Source organism: Coregonus lavaretus, assembly GCF_964263955.1.
Source record: "Coregonus lavaretus genome assembly, chromosome: 27".
In the NCBI taxonomy this organism is placed as follows: domain Eukaryota; kingdom Metazoa; phylum Chordata; class Actinopteri; order Salmoniformes; family Salmonidae; genus Coregonus; species Coregonus lavaretus.
This window is the reverse complement of record NC_140014.1, coordinates 9,805,094-9,822,866: the sequence shown is the minus strand read 5'-3', so window position 1 is coordinate 9,822,866 and position 17,773 is coordinate 9,805,094. Positions and strand designations below refer to the sequence as shown.

At 44.0% G+C, this 17,773-nt stretch overlaps 1 protein-coding gene across 1 annotated transcript; it reads left to right on the top strand.

Moving 5' to 3' along the window:
- The first annotated feature begins 246 nt into the window (after window positions 1–246).
- Window positions 247–13,513, top strand: LOC311102788 (CAAX prenyl protease 1 homolog). The gene is made up of 10 exons (XM_084144202.1): window positions 247–587; window positions 2,728–2,874; window positions 3,019–3,105; window positions 3,197–3,313; window positions 3,456–3,608; window positions 5,777–5,918; window positions 8,076–8,251; window positions 8,608–8,712; window positions 10,266–10,409; window positions 12,290–13,513. Exons 1-10 carry the CDS (start codon window positions 483–485, stop codon window positions 12,512–12,514), a joined length of 1,401 nt encoding a protein of 466 aa, XP_084000328.1. The 5' UTR covers window positions 247–482; the 3' UTR covers window positions 12,515–13,513.
- Window positions 13,514–17,773: the final 4,260 nt, after the last annotated feature.

Below are 17,773 nucleotides of genomic sequence, written 5' to 3'. Positions count from 1 at the left end.
GTAGGCGTTCCCTAACGCAAATATGCAAATATATTATAGAACGAGCCAATATGATCTCACTAGCTCGTGCTTGGCTCTGCCAACCTCCTTGCTTGTTCTGCCCACATTTACTCTTTGTTCACATTTAAAACGACAGGCTGTGGTCTATCTTGGTTTAGTTATAGAAATCTTTGCTATTACTATTGCTCACTATAAGCATGGAACTAGTTATTGCAACCATTTGTTTTACGGGGAACAAAATGAACTGCTGCACTGAGCATACCATTGCATGAATGAATGGAATTTGGAAGCGAATGAGCTAGCCATCATTTTGAGTGGTTTGGTGAATGCTAGTCAATTTAAACTGCGTATATAAACATAACTAAGTTATTTAAATATAAAAAGTATTATCTTCTGAATAAAGACCGGAAGGCGTGTGAACAACGGGCGGCAGTCAAACTAGCTACCTTGGTAACTTCAAATAGAGACAGGCCAGAATAAAGATGGAAACGATACTTGACCTACCAATTGAAAATAAGATATTTTATGCTGTTCTGGTGTTCTCGTGGACGGTTTATCTATGGGAGGCCTACCTTGCGTACAGACAGGTAATTGTTTACTTTGTTTTGTAACTGTCTCTCTGTCTATACCGCACAAGGCTACCATTACTGCATTTCACAGCTGGCTAGCTAGCCGCTGCCCATTCATAGACGCTACTAGCTAACTACTTTAGCGCCTCTTGACAATAGTACCTTCTGACCGGGGATGTTTGTTAAGAGCCCCGACGCTTGTTCTAAACATTAACACGCATTGCTTTGCTCGGAACTGTTTTGGAAACATGAGGAACGTGTCTTTGATATCAGCCATAAATACTTAAATAAATAAAAAAAGGTATATTACTAACTAGGTTTTTTTTAGGGTTAGTGTTCCCACACTGCCATATCTCCATGTTACAGCACTTGATTGTGGAACACAGGCCGCCACCATTGCCAATTAGCTATCTAGCATGCTCTGAACACCGCTGTGTGTAAGATAACTGGGGAGGAAGTGTAGTTTGTCATCTGGAGACACAGTGTATGGATCTGTGCAAAACTACTACAGTGTCGGAGTTGTAGTTTACAAGGAGCCAAATGTGGGCGAATGTAATGGCTGAAAACCCAACACACTGAGAAGGGTTTTCGAGAGCTAGATAGCAGCATGCTGACTCAGTTTCATTTATATTGTTTAAATAACCACGTTTCTGTCCACAGTTTTTATGAGTAAAGTCATACCATATAAAAAAAAATCAGGCCAGCTGTGCTGGAAACGGGAAGTTTCGGTACTATTTTTAAATTTCTGACAGATCATTTGTTTCTTCGACATGGTGGGGTCTTTTTGTGTCTAAAATCTATTATGTGAGAAATAGAGGTGGAAACACCTTTATGCGGAAATATTGATATCATAACCATATCGAAATAACTTTGATATCATAACCATATCGAAATAACTTGGAGTCACGCAATGATATGGTGTGTGGTCCTCCCACTACGACTCGGGAAAGCATGCAGTTTATTAGGCTACAGATTAAATAAGTTATGAACTTCACAGGGTGGTGAAAGTGCACGGTGATCTTGATGCTCTTTTTCAATAAATATCTAGGGCCTTATTTTAGTGACATGATAATCGATGCTTGACTTCCGTTTGACAAATACAAATATTCTCGCTCTTAGGCTATCCATAATAATCTAATCATGTAGACTAGACTACCCGCACTGTATCTGCGAGCTGTTGGCTAGAGTGCATGTGCCAAGACCAGAGTAGGCACATTTGCTATTTAACACAGTTTTTGTGACACAACTATCGGTAGAGTTGAAAATGCGATGGAAACACATTGAACTTTAGATTTTTATTCGGTATATGAAAACGTAAGCGAAAAAATCAACACGAAGTGATTTTTATCCACAACAAGTCATTTTGGTGGAAACACTACTGGTGGGAAAATGTGCATATTTTCGTTGTGTTTTTTGGAATATTCGCATGAAAATCTGTGTTTGCCAGTCTCAATATTTTGCCAAGAACGAAGCTGTCTTCGGGATTGCCTAATAAATCAGACTGTGATACCAATTGTTGATATACAGTCTGAAACAAAGCACTGCTAGCCAGAATGATGAATACAATTACATTTGAATTTAGCTACTCTACGGGTTGTCTGTGCAGTTGGTCCTTCAGCTGGTTGAAATTTGAGACAAAATATCCACAGGAAAGTATTATTTACCCAACTTTTTAGAGCGCCGGTACTGCCAAATATCTATCACCTATTATATTAGCAAAATATTGTAGTTAAGTGCCTGCAAGAATTTGCTTGCATGTACTTCCTTCTGTCTTGTGCACGTGCCTTCGTTGATGAGCAAGTAAATCGTGATAGCCACAGAGACCTGCGTATTTGAGTCGGTTTAATAATACTTTCCTGTTGATATTTCTCAAATTTCGACCAGCTGAAGGACCAACCACACTGACAATTGGCAGAGTAAGTTCAATTGCAGTTTAGTCAACATTCTGGCATGTAAAGGACTGTTTGGAATTGTTTTATCTAAAAGCTAGAGACTGGAGTGGAGGCTTGTCCAATCCACACTTGGATTTGTAGAGGCTATCTCATCTTTGTACTGCAACTTGAGACCCCACGAGTCATTCTGTAACATGGAAATTGCCTTTTGGATGAGCTATATGAATGGAAAAATAATATGGATAAGTTGTCTTCTAACCACACAGCGGAGGATATACAGGTCGACCATGCACGTGCCACAAGAGTTGGGGAAGATCATGGACACGGACACCTTTGAGAAGTCACGTCTTTATCAACTGGACAAGAGCAACTTCAGTTTCTGGTCTGGACTGTATTCAGAAACTGAGGGGACGGTGGGTACAACTAAAAGATCCATTGGTTTGTTAGGACCTACTTTGTTATATTAGAACGTAGCTGCCTCCTATTTATCTGCTTACAGAGCGTATCACCACACAGAGGGACTTGTGTGTTTTTAACACTGTTGTGTTGTCTTATAGCTGATCCTGCTCCTTGGTGGAATCCCTTTTCTTTGGAAAGTTGCTGGGACTGTGACTGCTCGTTTTGGATTGGGTCCAGAGTATGAAGTGTGTGCATGCTCCACGGTTAAAATTATATATTACAAATGTTTATTTTCTTGAATCATTCCATATATTTCAATGGTTCTTTTTCTTTTAGATCTTCCAGTCTCTTTCGTTTCTGATGCTTGCGACTCTGTTCAGTGCCTTCACTGGCCTTCCCTGGAGTATCTACAACACCTTTGTCATTGAGGAGAAGCATGGCTTCAACCAGCAGGTACATTGTCCAAACTCTCTGGCGACATCCTTATTATACAGACAGACGTTTCGTAGTTTGAATCAATTACACTTTTTCACTGGCATGGTTTTAAACACCCAGTCTCTATGCTTTTTGTTGGCGTCTATGGTTCTCCTTCCAGACGCTGGGGTTCTTCCTGAAGGATGCTGTGAAGAAGTTTATTGTGACCCAGTGTATCTTATTGCCAGTGACCTCACTGCTCCTCTACATCATCAAGATTGGTGGAGACTTCTTCTTCATCTACGCCTGGCTCTTCACACTGGGGGTCTCTCTGGTTAGTCATTTTACCTAGGGCTGTGGCGGTCATTACATTTTGTCAGCTGGTGATTGTCAAGCAAATAACTGCCGGTCTCACGGTAATTGACCGTTAATTAACATAAACACGTTTAGCATCTCCTGGCTTCCATGCATAGCCTACAAGCTACTGATGCAGACCTTTGGAACATCTACATAAAAAAAAAAGTCTAAATCCATTTTAATATAGCCTACACCATCACAATAAATCCATTATGGCTCTCTCAGATATCTCAATTCTTATTAGCCAATGCCCATCATGTGATCGGGTCCTTCTCACAGACATCTCAGCTAAGAAGTAGGCTACAAGTGAAGACCAATACATCGGGGACGCAACTGCGCGCGTCCCTCGTATCGAATTCCGAGGCGCATATTGAAGATGTTAGAAGAACTGTCCACATTTAGCATACTTTTCGTCAGCCAACAAGCTGAGTTGGCTTAACGAACAGCAAAAGCACTAGCCCGCGGTTCCCCAACTGGCGGCCCGTGGGCCTTATTTGGCCCCCCATGTTTTCTGAGCATTTTCATTGTTGGGCGTAAAAAAAAAATGTCAAAACACCAGGAATCCAAGTGGTTTTAATTTAGGAAATCTGTTCCCATGTAAATTATTTCCACCATAATAGAGACACACGATCATATACAAATATAAGCATGGTTTGAAATTATGTTTTAGTCAAATATTATATCTGTTTGGCCTTCTTGCGGTCAATTTGCAGTCTACAAATTATTTGTAATTATGTTCCGGCCCCCCGACCATCCACTCAAGTACAAATCGGCCCGCGCCTGCATCTAGTTGATGATCCCTGCACTAGCCTATGTCAATCTACTATCCCCCATAATACAAAAGTTTACCTATTCTAATAAATATTCCAAACATACTCTGGGACAGTTGTGGGATGCTATAGATCCCAAATTAATACAACCACTCGCATAAAACATTTTTTTTTTAAAAAGCAATGAAGCTGATGCAACTGGATCAGAACGTTTAGCTTAAAATGTTGATAAACTATTTGATCAACAATTTCTTCACAGCAATGCACACACAGCGACTGTTCCAAAATGCAATCAAATAGCGGGAAAACACTGTTCTCAAAAGTGACCGCAAATGCGATTATGCATGTAATGCTTTATTATAAAGGTGCATTTTTATGGTGAAAATGATCTTCCCCAAACTTGAAACTCACGTGCCGCCTATGTATGCCAGTTAGGCTCTACATCGGTTGTAAAGCGGATTCATGTGCTTAATTTTAAAAGTTATTTGGCCACTTTAGTTATGATACATATAGGCCTATGGGCTAGGCTACATGATGTGTGTGACTATGATTAGAAAAAGTCGCCAAAAAAAGGCATGTGTTGTTTCTTGCCTTAAGCTGGGCATCATTCACAAGTGATAATATATCATTCATAAGTGATCAGCTAATATTGTCACCCATCACACTATTCTTAATTGAATGTTGTCTTTACATATACTAAATAATATATTTGTGAAATTAGTTTGGATTTAGAATTGACCATTATCATGCACCTGTCTCGGAACAGGTGCATGGGGGAAATAAAATACATGAAATCTATTGCACTTAAATAGCGAATGTAGGACGCTTTTCCCATGGTTCGTTTTCATGCCAGCCAGGTAGGCTATACTCCTGTTGTAAAGCGAAGCAATGTGCTTACTATTAGGAAAGTTGATAAATAAATATAGTAGGCCTAGCCTATAGAAAGCTGATGGGATCCTCCTCTTTTTAATAGAGGCCATCAAAACTATGTTTTCTCATGCAATTGCAGAGCCTATAGAAATGTTGCGCAGCAAGAGCTCATGGGCTCTCATTAAGTGTTTGATTTTATTTTCAAAAACATTTGCATTGATATCAGAGTGATTAGAGGGACAATAGAGTGCTGAGTACCAGGCAGTTAGCAAGTTTGGTAGGCTCCTAATGACCATCAGAGCATCAGAGCTTGGAGAAACCAAGTTACCGTGACTAAACGGTCAAGTGGAATTTGACTGCTGTCATGACTCGTGACCGCCGGTGTGGCGGCTACCTTGAAAAAGCAGTTGTATTATAGGCTCAAGCGGTTAAATGATGCTTAATGAGTTAAGCTATAGTCAAGTTAGTCTAATGTATTTCATTCTGATCATTCTTCCTCTCTTAGGTGCTGGTGACCATCTATGCTGACTACATTGCTCCCCTATTTGACAAGTTCACCCCTTTGCCAGAGGGCGAGCTGAAGGAAGAGATTGAGAGCATGTCCAAGTCTATCAGTTTCCCCCTCACTAAGGTCTATGTAGTAGAAGGTAAGGCACAATACATGAATTCAACAACTAGTTTTGTCCAAAAGATGTGACAGCTTCCACTGTATCTATAATTGTTTATCATCAGAGGAGACCAAGTTATAATGGGCGCTGAGGAGACCAAGGCATAAGTGGGGGGGGACGACGACACATTTTCGCTGTAACATATATGGACATAAAGTTGTATTGTAATTAGGGCTGTCAAGCACTAAAACAATGTAATCGAATTTGCTCAAATTAAGCTGTAATCTACGATTTTTCATACAAAAAACATTACAAGAATATTGACATCTTGATTTGTCTAAAGTAACGGTTAGGTAAATTGAGAAAGCACACTTTCTTTAACCTCAATATCAACTTGTTTTTACATTGCATTGTTTTTAGCTTTATAGATTATGTACAGTGAGGGAAAAATGTATTTGATCCCCTGCTGATTTTGTACGTTTGCCCACTGACAAAGACATGATCAGTCTATACTTTTAATGGTAGGTTTATTTGAACAGTGAGAGACAGAATAACAACAACAAAATCCAGAAAAACGCATGTCACAAATGTTATAAATTGATTTGCATTTTAATGAGGGAAATAAGTATTTGACCCCTCTGCAAAACATGACTTAGTACTTGGTGGCAAAACCCTTGTTGGCAATCACAGAGGTCAGACGTTTCTTGTAGTTGGCCACCAGGTTTGCACACATCTCAGGAGGGATTTTGTTCCACTCCTCTTTGCAGATCTTCTCCAAGTCATTAAGGTTTCGAGGCTGACGTTTGGCAACTCGAACCTTCAGTTCCCTCCACAGATTTTCTATGGGATTAAGGTCTGGAGACTGGCAAGGCCACTCCAGGACCTTAATGTGCTTCTTCTTGAGCCACTCCTTTGTTGCCTTGGCCGTGTGTTTTGGGTCATTGTCATGCTGGAATACCCATCCACGACCCATTTTCAATGCCCTGGCTGAGGGAAGGAGTTCTCACCCAAGATTTGACGGTACATGGCCCCGTCCATCGTCCCTTTGATGCGGTGAAGTTGTCCTGTCCCCTTAGCAGAAAAACACCCCCAAAGCATAATGTTTCCACCTCCATGTTTGACGGTGGGGATGGTGTTCTTGGGGTCTTAGGCAGCATTCCTCCTCCTCCAAACACGCGAGTTGAGTTGATGCCAAAGAGCTCGATTTTGGTCTCATCTGACCACAACACTTTCACCTAGTTCTCCTCTGAATCATTCAGATGTTCATTGGCAAACTTCAGACGGTCCTGTATATGTGCTTTCTTGAGCAGGGTGACCTTGCGGGCGCTGCAGGATTTCAGTCCTTCACGGCGTAGTGTGTTACCAATTGTTTTCTTGGTGACTATGGTCCCAGCTGCCTTGAGATCATTGACAATATCCTCCCGTGTAGTTCTGGGCTGATTCCTCACCGTTCTCATGATCATTGCAACTCCACGAGGTGAAATCTTGCATGGAGCCCCAGGCCGAGGGAGATTGACAGTTCTTTTGTGTTTCTTCCATTTGCGAATAATCGCACCAACTGTTGTCACCTTCTCACCAAGCTGCTTGGCGATGGTCTTGTAGCCCATTCCAGCCTTGTGTAAGTCTACAATCTTGTCCCTGACATCCTTGGAGAGCTCTTTGGTCTTGGCCATGGTGGAGAGTTTGGAATCTGATTGATTGATTGCTTCTGTGGACAGGTGTCTTTTATACAGGTAACAAGCTGAGATTAGAAGCCCTCCCTTTAAGAGTGTGCTCCTAATCTCAGCTCGTTACCTGTATAAAAGACACCTGGGAGCCAGAAATCTTTCTGATTGAGAGGGGTCAAATACTTATTTCCCTCATTAAAATGCAAATCAATTTATAACATTTTTGACATGCGTTTTTCTGGATTGTTTTGTTGTTATTCTGTCTCTCACTGTTCAAATAAACCTACCATTAAAATTATAGACTGATCAGTTTTTTGTCAGTGGGCAAACGTACAAAATCAGCAGGGGATCAAATACTTTTTTCCCTCACTGTATTTGGGATGTTTTCAGTGTATTTTGAATGCTTTCAGACAATGCGATTAATCACGATGGAAAAAAAAGATTTTGTGCACTACAATTTCAAAAGGTTAACTGATTTGTTACTCTGACAGCCCTAATTGTAATGATCTGTTTTGACCTACTCTTCCAGGTTCCAAGCGCTCCTCCCACAGTAACGCTTACTTCTATGGGTTCTTCAAGAACAAGCGAATAGTGTTGTTCGACACCCTGATGGAGGACTACTCCCCCCTCAACAAGGATGGAGAGCCAGAGACTGTGCCAGCAGAGGAGACTGACACACCAACCGAGGCCAAAGCCAAGCCCAAGGTCAGACATACTCCTTTACACAGAGAACTGTGTCAACATGTTATTCATCTAAAATACTGAAAGAAGGTTCAGGACAGCAACTTGATTTCTTTCAATGATATTTATTGCTGAAGCATTTCGAAGCAAGCTTCTTCTTCAAAGCACTCCAGTATTACAGAGCACGCCTTCAGCGTGACAGAATATTTTTGGAATCTTGGTTAGAGCGCTGCAAGCACACTACAACTTTCATGTTATGAATCTAATTTGTTGAGGTGGTCCTATCATAGAAACCTATAAGATGGTGTACTAGTATTTGTAGTCAGTGTTTCATACATCATTCCTTAAAATCAAGCCATTGATGTTCTAACTCTTTTCAGAACAAGAAGCAAGGCTGCAACAACCCAGAGGTCTTGGCCGTGTTGGGCCACGAGCTGGGCCACTGGAAGTTGGGCCACACTGTGAAGAACATTGTCATCAGTCAGGTTTGTTTGGGAATTCCCTTGATATGTGTTTGCATGTCATAGGCCACTCTCTAGCAGGTCCTGTAAATTCACATGTTGATGTAGAAATGTCAATAACCATGTTTCCATCCACAGTTTTTATGCGAGTAAAGTCATACTGAAAAAAAAAAAAAAAAAAAATCCCGACAGCTGTGATGGAAACAGGAAGTTTTGGTACAGTTGTATAAATGCCGACAGATAATGTGTTCGTTCGACATGGTGGGATATTTTTGTGTCGGTAAAATGAATTATGCGAGAAGTGGTGGTGAAAACGTTTTTATGCGCAAATAATGATATAATAACCATAACAAAGTAAACTTGGAGTCACGCTATGACTCGGGAAACCATGCAGTTTATTAGGCTACAGATTAAATAAATTGTAGTGAAAGTAAACGGTGATCTTGATGCTCCTTTCCAATAAATATTGAGGGTCTTATTCTGGTGACCTGATGATCGATGCTTGACTGCCATTTGACAAATACAAATATTCTCGCACTTATCCATAATTATCTCATTACGTAGACTAGTCTACCCTCACAGCCAACCCTCATTGTATCTGCGAGCTGTTGGCTAGACCAGAGTGTGCACATTTGCTATATAACGCAACAGTTTTTGTGACAACTATCAGTAGACTTGAAAATGCGATGGACACGCATTCAACTTTAGATTTTTATTAGGTACATAACAACTTAAGCGAAAAATTACATTTTGTGTGCACTACAAGTCCATCCGCAACAAGTCCATCATCTATAAATCTCTGCTAGGCAAATCCCCGCCTTATCTTAGCTCATTGGTCACCATAGCAACACCCACCCGTAGCATACGCTCCAGCAGGTATATCTCACTGGTCATCCCCAAAGCCAACACCTCCTTTGGCCGCCATTCCTTCCAGTTCTCTGCTGCCAATGACTGGAACGAACTGCAAAATTCTCTGAAGCTGGAGACTCTTATCTCCCTCGCTAACTTTAAGCATCAGTTGTCAGAGCAGCTTTACGATCACTGCACCTGTACACAGCCCATCTGTAATTAGCCCACCCAACTACCTCATCCCCATATTGTTATTTATTTTGCTCATTTGCACCACAGTATCTCTATTTGCACATCATCTTCTGCACATCTATCACTCCAGTGTTAATACTAAATACGGAATTATTTTGCACTATGGCCTATTTATTGCCTTACCTCCATAACTTACTACATTTGCACACACTATATATATTTTCTGTTGTATTTTTGACTTTGTTTTGTTTTACCCCATATGTAACTCTGTGTTGTTGTTTTTATCGCACTGCTTTGCTTTATCTTGGCCAGGTCGCAGTTGTAAATGAGAACTTGTTCTCAACTGGCCTACCTGGTTAAATAAAGGTTAAATAAAATAAAAAATAATAATAATTGGTGGAAAAACACCACTGGTGAGAGTGTGATATTCTCTTTATGCAGATTTGTTGAATATTTTCGCATGAAAATCTGTCGCCAATTGGATGGAAACCTATGTAATGGTAAAAAAAAAATCTCCCCTGCCTCTGTCCTTGCAGATGAACTCCTTCTTGTGCTTTTTCCTCTTTGCTGTGTTAATTGGACGGAAGGAGCTGTTCATGGCCTTTGGTTTCTATGACAGCCAGCCCACGTTGATTGGGTTGATGATCATATTCCAGTTCATCTTCTCCCCATATAATGAGGTGAGTGACTCCATCGCCTAAACAATGCATTTATATCTAACATCTTAATACACTTTAGTGTAGGCCTTAGCTGTTGGCACTGCAAGTGTTGTGCAGAGTTTGTTGCGAAAATACCTTGGGCACAGTAGTAAATATTATCAAAAGAAATATACAGCTAAAGCTACAATATAGAGTATCTATTAAAGGATAAAACAATTAAATGTTTTATGTACAACCAAATCTATTTTTGATGGAGACACTTTTTAGCGAATCTGTTGTTTTTGAGAACAAGCGATTCACTTCCTCATCCTCGTTGTGCAGTAAGGAAGGCTCAGATAATTATTTTTGTTTTTACAAATGCCCCAAAAACACACAAATACGTCCTTTTAGTAATGCCGAGTGCTTTTTGAGATCGTTTCGGTTTGATTATTTAAAAAAGAATTGCTGTTTTCGGTTTATGCACTATGCATTGTGTGGGTTGAATGCTGTAACAACACAGATAAAACAATTAATAAAAGTCCCATGATGGTAGTGACTGCCCATTTACTGCTTATCACTTATTAACCATCCTTTATTCACATTACTTTACTTTAATAAAATATTTCAGTTGTGTATATTACATTTCTTAGTCATCTTATCTCTATAGAGCTGCTGGCTATGCTGTCTAACAAAATCACAATTTTAGTGGTTCAAAGGAAGTAAGGCATACTTTTATGATGGCTGATTACCAACTCTCAACACTTAGATCATGTACTTTCAGGTAGAGAGACCTCGCGAACCAACTGCTCTCTATCCCTCTCAATCACATATTCTTACGTAGCAGGCGTAAAAGAAACACAGACAGGACAAGTAGGCGCGCAATGGATTATGGTCATTGTAGTTCATTACCACATTTTTCTGCGCTAAACTATGTTGAATAATGGTCTGTTGGAAACTACAACACCCTACTACATCGCACAGTTCGGGAATTCAAATAATTGAACCAATGAAAATAACACATTTCGGTTAATCGCTCAGCACTACCTTTTCGAAATGGAAAAGCGCTCAGTATAGTGATGCAGGTCTTTAGATGTTGTACACATGAAATTGTCATTCCAAATGTTATCCGCACCGTTATATTCCATTTTGTTTGCGACATGAGTGATACCTCTCCATCCATTCTAGCAGCAGGCTATACAGAGAATGGAACAGCTGGATAGGGGAAACAGCTGGAGTGGCAAAAAATGGAGTATAACGTTATGGATAAAGTTTGGAATGACACAATTTCATGTGTACAACATCTAAAGACCTGCATCACTATACTGAGAACATTTCCATTTCTAAAAGGACTAATTTTGATGGTTTTGGAGCATTTGTTCATGCTCTTTCCGAGTCCCGTACTGCACAACAAGGATGAGGAAGTGAACCGCTGGTTGGGGTAAGTTTATAAAAAAACATGACATTTACATAAGAAATAGAGATTTGGTTGTAAAAAAGCAAAGTTGAAGTTTTATTAGTTGTACTGTATGTACATGGTATACATCGTACAACAAAATGCTTACTTGCAGGTTCCTTCTCGATAATGCAACAACAAAAAGAAATAGTAAATAAAGAAGAATACGAACTTAAAGTAAATGGCAGTAGAATAGAAAAAATGTTTGAGTATAAGTATAATACAGGAAGGCACTATTTATAGTACAATATTTACACGTGTTTTGGGGATGGGGGGTGAAGTGTATACATTTAGCAGTATAATAAGAGTCTGGAATCAGCAGTTCTGATATGTGCAGAGAATCAGAGCAGGTGGTCTCCTTTAAGTCGGCTTTAAACAGAAAAGGTTGTTAAAATGAGGACGGGATGCTAAGAGTACCTCTGACACTTCACTGAGGAAAACTGAAATTGTTTCCCCTTCTTACCTCCAGGTCCTGTCCTTCTGTCTGACGGTCCTGAGCCGCAGGTTTGAGTTCCAGGCGGATGCCTTTGCACGGGGCATGGGCCGAGCCTCAGAGCTCTACTCCGCCCTCATCAAGCTCAACAAAGACAACCTGGGCTTCCCTGTGGCCGACTGGCTCTTCTCCATGTGGCACTACTCCCACCCTCCCCTTCTGGAGCGCCTACGGGCCCTGGGAGGCACCAAGCAGGACTGACGGGCCCCGAAGGGAGAGCCACGTCTGCTGCCTCTACCCAAAGGCCTCCGCAAGCCACTTCTGGCCCTCTGATGTCCTCCCCACCCCTATCTTTCTCGCTGTTTCCTTGTTTTTGTTATCCTTTATCTTCACCACTAGGTTCCTTTTTTCAATTTCAAACTTAAACAATACCAAAATGGTTTGGTTTTGGTGAGACGAAGAGATCTCGTCTATGCTTATTCTAGGCAAACATGAAGGAACAGATGTCATAAACACAAAACCATTGTGGGCATAAATAATTGCCCTAAAATGTTATTTTAAGCACTTGCCACTAGTACAGGTCACATTTATCAAGGATTGCTCATTATATTTCGGCAAGGTTTTTATTTCTTACTCAGTTTTATTTGAATTTTATTTACTTCCCTAAGAATTTGTCATTCCAAGTGTTTTCTCATAAAACCTCAAATTGTACTGTAGCGTAACGATCCTGGTCCAATCCATTTTTAGAGGGGTTTGAAAAAGAAACTGTGCTCCCCGATTATCAAGTGTCAATAGGATGTATTGATTGTACAGAGAATGGGCCAACAATTAATTATTAGTATATACTGCTGCCTAGGCTGTGACCGAACAGAGGAATTAACAATTTAGGTTACATTTCTCTGCATTTCTTTTTGACACAATTTCGTATTTTTTTTTTTTTTATGCACTTGTTTATAAACAAGGGTCTGACCTTACTGTACTTGTAAATAATTGATTAGCGATTAGCTTGGCAAAAGGAGAAAAAAGTGAATGCAAACTTTTGGCATATTTGAATGTGGTTTGGAATCTTCTGTTATTGTTTAGTTCTCTACTTCTGGTGCCTGTGTGCGAGGTTTGATCGTGAACCCAGTCTTGACTGGGGTGGCTGTAAGTCACCTCACATCACATCACATAACTCAAGTGTTTGGTTTGATATAGGACATACAGTACTTTTCTTGCAATATTGTGAATAAAGTCCCTCACAGCAGCTGTCTTATTTCCTATTTGTGTCTCACCTTTGCAATGGTAGTGAGTCATGTGAGCTCCAAAAGTATTGGGACTGAAATTTTTTGTTTTTGTTTTGGTTCTGTACTCCAGCACTTTGGTTCTATATCGTGGAGCTTCGCCCCATAGGGGAGCTCTGCTCCTAATGGTTTACCCTCTGCCCTAAGGCAGCAGCAGCCTGAGACAAAATTATGCACACACCTACAGCCAATAGGAGTACAGGGGGTGCCTCCCCTCAATCAGCCTCCCTTTTTCTTCAGCGACTGGATGACTAGACTGAAGAGCCAAGAAGAGACGAAGCACGAAGACTCAGGACGAAAACGCCGTTGATATTCCAGTCATCAACGTCGTCTAAATGAGCACACCGGGAGATTTTCCACCCCCAAAAGCTCTTTTCAGAGCTCAGTGCAGATGCACTTCCATGGCGGCCGGTGACCACCACGACTTATGTTTCGTGTGTTTGGGATCCCAGCATGCCAAGGAAGGCGTCTGCAGTCCCCCGAATTGCGCCTCCTGCGCCCTCCTTCTATAAAGGAGAGGAAGCAGCGTTGGGCGTTTTTCAGGGAGGACTTCCCCCTTGAGGATGTGTTGTCGATACTAGCCTCTGCTTCAGAGGCGTCGTCCGACGGCGCAGACTCGGGGGAAGATAGGGATTTTGAGGAAGGGTCTGGCATTCCAATGGAACAGTCGGACCCCGTCCCTCATACTTTCAAGCCCCCCTTTCCTTTGGAGAGCGAGAGGGCTTGTAGTCCCTATAGCGAAGGGGATACGAGCTCTGAGAGATCAGAAGCTCTCTCTTTCGCTGCAGGCTCTCTGAGAGCGGATTTTCCGGGTCTCATTGAGAGAGCTGCTCAACGGCTGGCAATAAAGCTGCCCCCTCTTCCCTCCGCACCGGAGGTTGATATGATGGAGGGCGGTCCTTATTCCAGGCCAAGGAAGGCGGCAGAGCCAGTGGCTCCTGCCATGCCTTCTTTGGCTAGGTACGTTGGAGGCTCGTGGGAGGCACCTTTAGCGGCGCGTTCGCCTGTAAAAGCGTATCTCCCATTCACGAGAGTGGAAGGAAGGCTTCAGGGTCAGGGAATCCCCAGGTTAGAGAGCGCCATGGCGGCGTATCTCGTACCGGGTTCGAGCCCTTGGCCCTCTTCCAAGAAGGCCACGTTGCCATCCCAGAAGGACCGACTCACAGCGTCGCTGTTAAATAAGTCTTTTGGGTTGGGAGCCCAAGCTGTAGCAGCAGCTAACAACATTGCCCTCTTGGCGGCCTCTCTGTCCCGTTTAACCACGGGTAAGACAGAGATGGCACCGGAGGAGGTGGAGGAGGCGTCCAGAATTTCTGGCGCCATACTCCACCTTACACAGGCGTCCGCAGTCTGCGCGGGGAGATCCATGGCCACTTCGGTGGTCGGGGAACGACACCTCTGGTTGTCTTTGACTTCCATGAAAGAGGCAGACGGGACGTCTCTCTTGAACGCCCCCCTCTCTGACGACGGCCTCTTTGGGGTCGCAGTCAAAGAGGCGACGGAGCGTTTTTCGAAGTTGGAGGAGGAGAAGGAGGAGAAGAAGCAGTTGGCCAAGCACCTGCCGTTGGCAGGACGACTCGGCCCCCCTCCTCCCCAAAGGCCATCTACCTCCGACCCTCTAAGTAGACCGGGGTCTACGACGAGGCGTCGTAATCGGCGTCATCCGGCGGCCACGAGCAGCAAGGGAGCGGGCTCGGCCCTCCCAGCAGCTACGGTAGCCCCACTACAGCCGGCGAGGGAGGTGACGAGGATGCCGACCTGGCCCTCCAAGGGAGGCAAGAGGAGGCGTACGTGACGGGACGGGACGCGGGGGAGAGGATGGAGGACGCATCGATGGTGTCGAACGTGCCCACTGTTCCCCCCCACCCTTCGGTTGAAGGGACGGGTGCTGATGTAAATGCTTTTGTTGATGTGTTTAATAAAGAGTTGGCTCCACCTGACTTTGTCAAAAAAGAGCCTCTTTTCCATAATACGTCCGAGAGCGTTCAAATCTCACCCTCTCTTCCTTACCACTCTAAGAGCCGTTCAGCCCACCGAGGGTGCGTTGCTGAACAGGCACTAAGAGTAGGTATCCAGAAGACCTCAATCAGGTCGTCACATCACACTTCACGTATAAGAAGTGCTTTACATAGAAGGCAGCAGTCCCGGTCAGATTCTGACATGAGGACGCAGCCGCTATTTGGGGATGGCGCACTAGTACAGACTAAGGTCTCCACTAGTACGAGCCAGACCCATGCTGCGTTCACGGAGTGCCCGATTACCGCGGTCACCAAGGTGCCCAGAGTATCGGCGCCCCCAGGCATTGTAACACAGCAGCTATCTGGGGACGGCGCATTATCGCAGACCAAGGTCTCGGTTAATGCGATTCAGACCCATGCTACGTTCACGGAGGGCAGGATTACTAGCGTTATGGGTATAACCAAAGTATCAGCTCCCCTGACAGAACGAGCCAGTACTCACCACACTGAGCGTGAATCAACCCACCAGGGGTGCAGAGTTGAACACACACAGAAGGTGAAAGTTAAGAAGGTATCAAGGCGCCGCCTTGTTTTACCTCATAGAGACCTCATACTACAGACTTCTATGAGTACTGTAGTGAAGGGCTCTGATAGCGAATTGCAGTCACCTAAGATGACGCAATCGCTTGCTGGGGATGGTGCCCTGCCGCAGGCTGTGGCCTCGGTCAGCGCAATTCAGACCCACGATGCGTTCAAGGAGGGCAGGAATACGACGGTTACGGGTTTAACCGACGTCCCTACTCCTCTTTCTTTCTCAGAACGCATTTCCTCTCCCTTTCACGGGAGGCCCACCTTGGGCTGTTCCACCACTTCAATGTTGGGGAACAGTGGCGGTAAGGGCCATAGAGGAATACAGGTCCTTCCTACTGGATGCACCACAGCTTCGCGCCCAGCCACTTTCTCTGCATTGCTGGCAGTGGCGAAGAAGCTGCACCCTCTCACGCTGGCTAGAACAGACGTTGCAGAAGGGTTATGCTCTCCAATTCCACCGGACCCCACCCCCGTTCAGGGGAGTGGTGGAGACGGTGATGAAAACGCCAGACAAAGTGGCCGCTCTGATGACAGAGATTACGGAACTTTTGGCGAAGGAGGCGGTGACAGTAGTTCCCCGGGAGCAAAGGAACAAAGGGCTATATACGCCTTATTTCCTAGTGCCCAAAAAGACGGGGGGAGTGAGGCCGATTTTTGGATTTACTCATTCTCAACGAGAGCATAACCAAACGGCCCTTCCGAATGCTAACGACAAAACGTCTGCTGGAATGTGTCCAGAGAGGGGACTTTTGTACGAGCATAGACCTAAAGGACGCGTACTTTCATGTGCCGGTTCAGCCGCGTCACAGGAAGTTTCTGCGGTTCGCCTTTCAAGGGGTGGCGTACGAATACACGAGGATGCCATTTGGGTACGCCCTGGCACCTCGCACATTTTCCAAGTGTGTGGAGGCGGCATTGGAACCGTTGCGTCGTCAGGGAATACGGCTACTAGCCTACCTGGACGACCTACTGGTTCTCGCCCCGTCAGCAGAGCTGGCGATCACTCACACAACACAGACAGTGATGCATCTCACAAGTCTGGGGTTCGCTGTGAATTGGAAAAAGAGCGCGCCCTGGCCCACTCATCAGATTGTCTACCTGGGGATACAGCTAGACACTGTGAGGATGAGGGCTCGAATTTCGGACCCCCGAAGGGTAGCCTTGTTGCTAGCCCTAAGGAAGTGTCGTCCGAATCACACGGTGACGGCGCTGTCGATCATGTCACTTTTGGGTCTCATGTCGTCAGCCCACTCTGTGGTTCCGCTGGGACTCCTGCACATGCGCAGGACGCAGCGATGGTTCGCCCAACTAAGACTAGACCCATTGCGTCAACGTCATCGGTTGGTGGTGGTTCCCCTCTCGCTCAGTGCAGACCTAAACTATTGGAGAAACTCGCGCGTTCTCACGCACGGAGTCCCGATAGGAAAGGTGTCCTCTCACATCCCAGTATTCACGGATGCGTCCCTGACGGGATGGGGAGGGACATGTCAGACACAAGCGATAGGAGGTGTCTGGCCTCAATCAGGTCGTCACATCAACCTCCTGGAGTTGGAAACGGTTCGACTGGTTCTGACCCACTTCGCGTCTACCCTTCGGGGTCGCGATGTGCTGGTCTGGTCAGACAACCGGACCACAGTAGCCCACATAAATCGCCAGGGTGGAGTCAGGTCTCCTGCTCTCCATCGGGC

Coding starts and splice junctions, on each gene's coding strand:
- LOC311102788 (XM_084144202.1), top strand. CDS start 483: ATGGAAACGATACTTGACCTACCAATTGAAAATAAGATATTTTATGCT. Junction 3,106..3,196: donor GATTGGGTCCAGAGTATGAA/GTGTGTGCATGC, acceptor TTTTTCTTTTAG/ATCTTCCAGTCTCTTTCGTT. Junction 8,252..8,607: donor AGGCCAAAGCCAAGCCCAAG/GTCAGACATACT, acceptor AACTCTTTTCAG/AACAAGAAGCAAGGCTGCAA.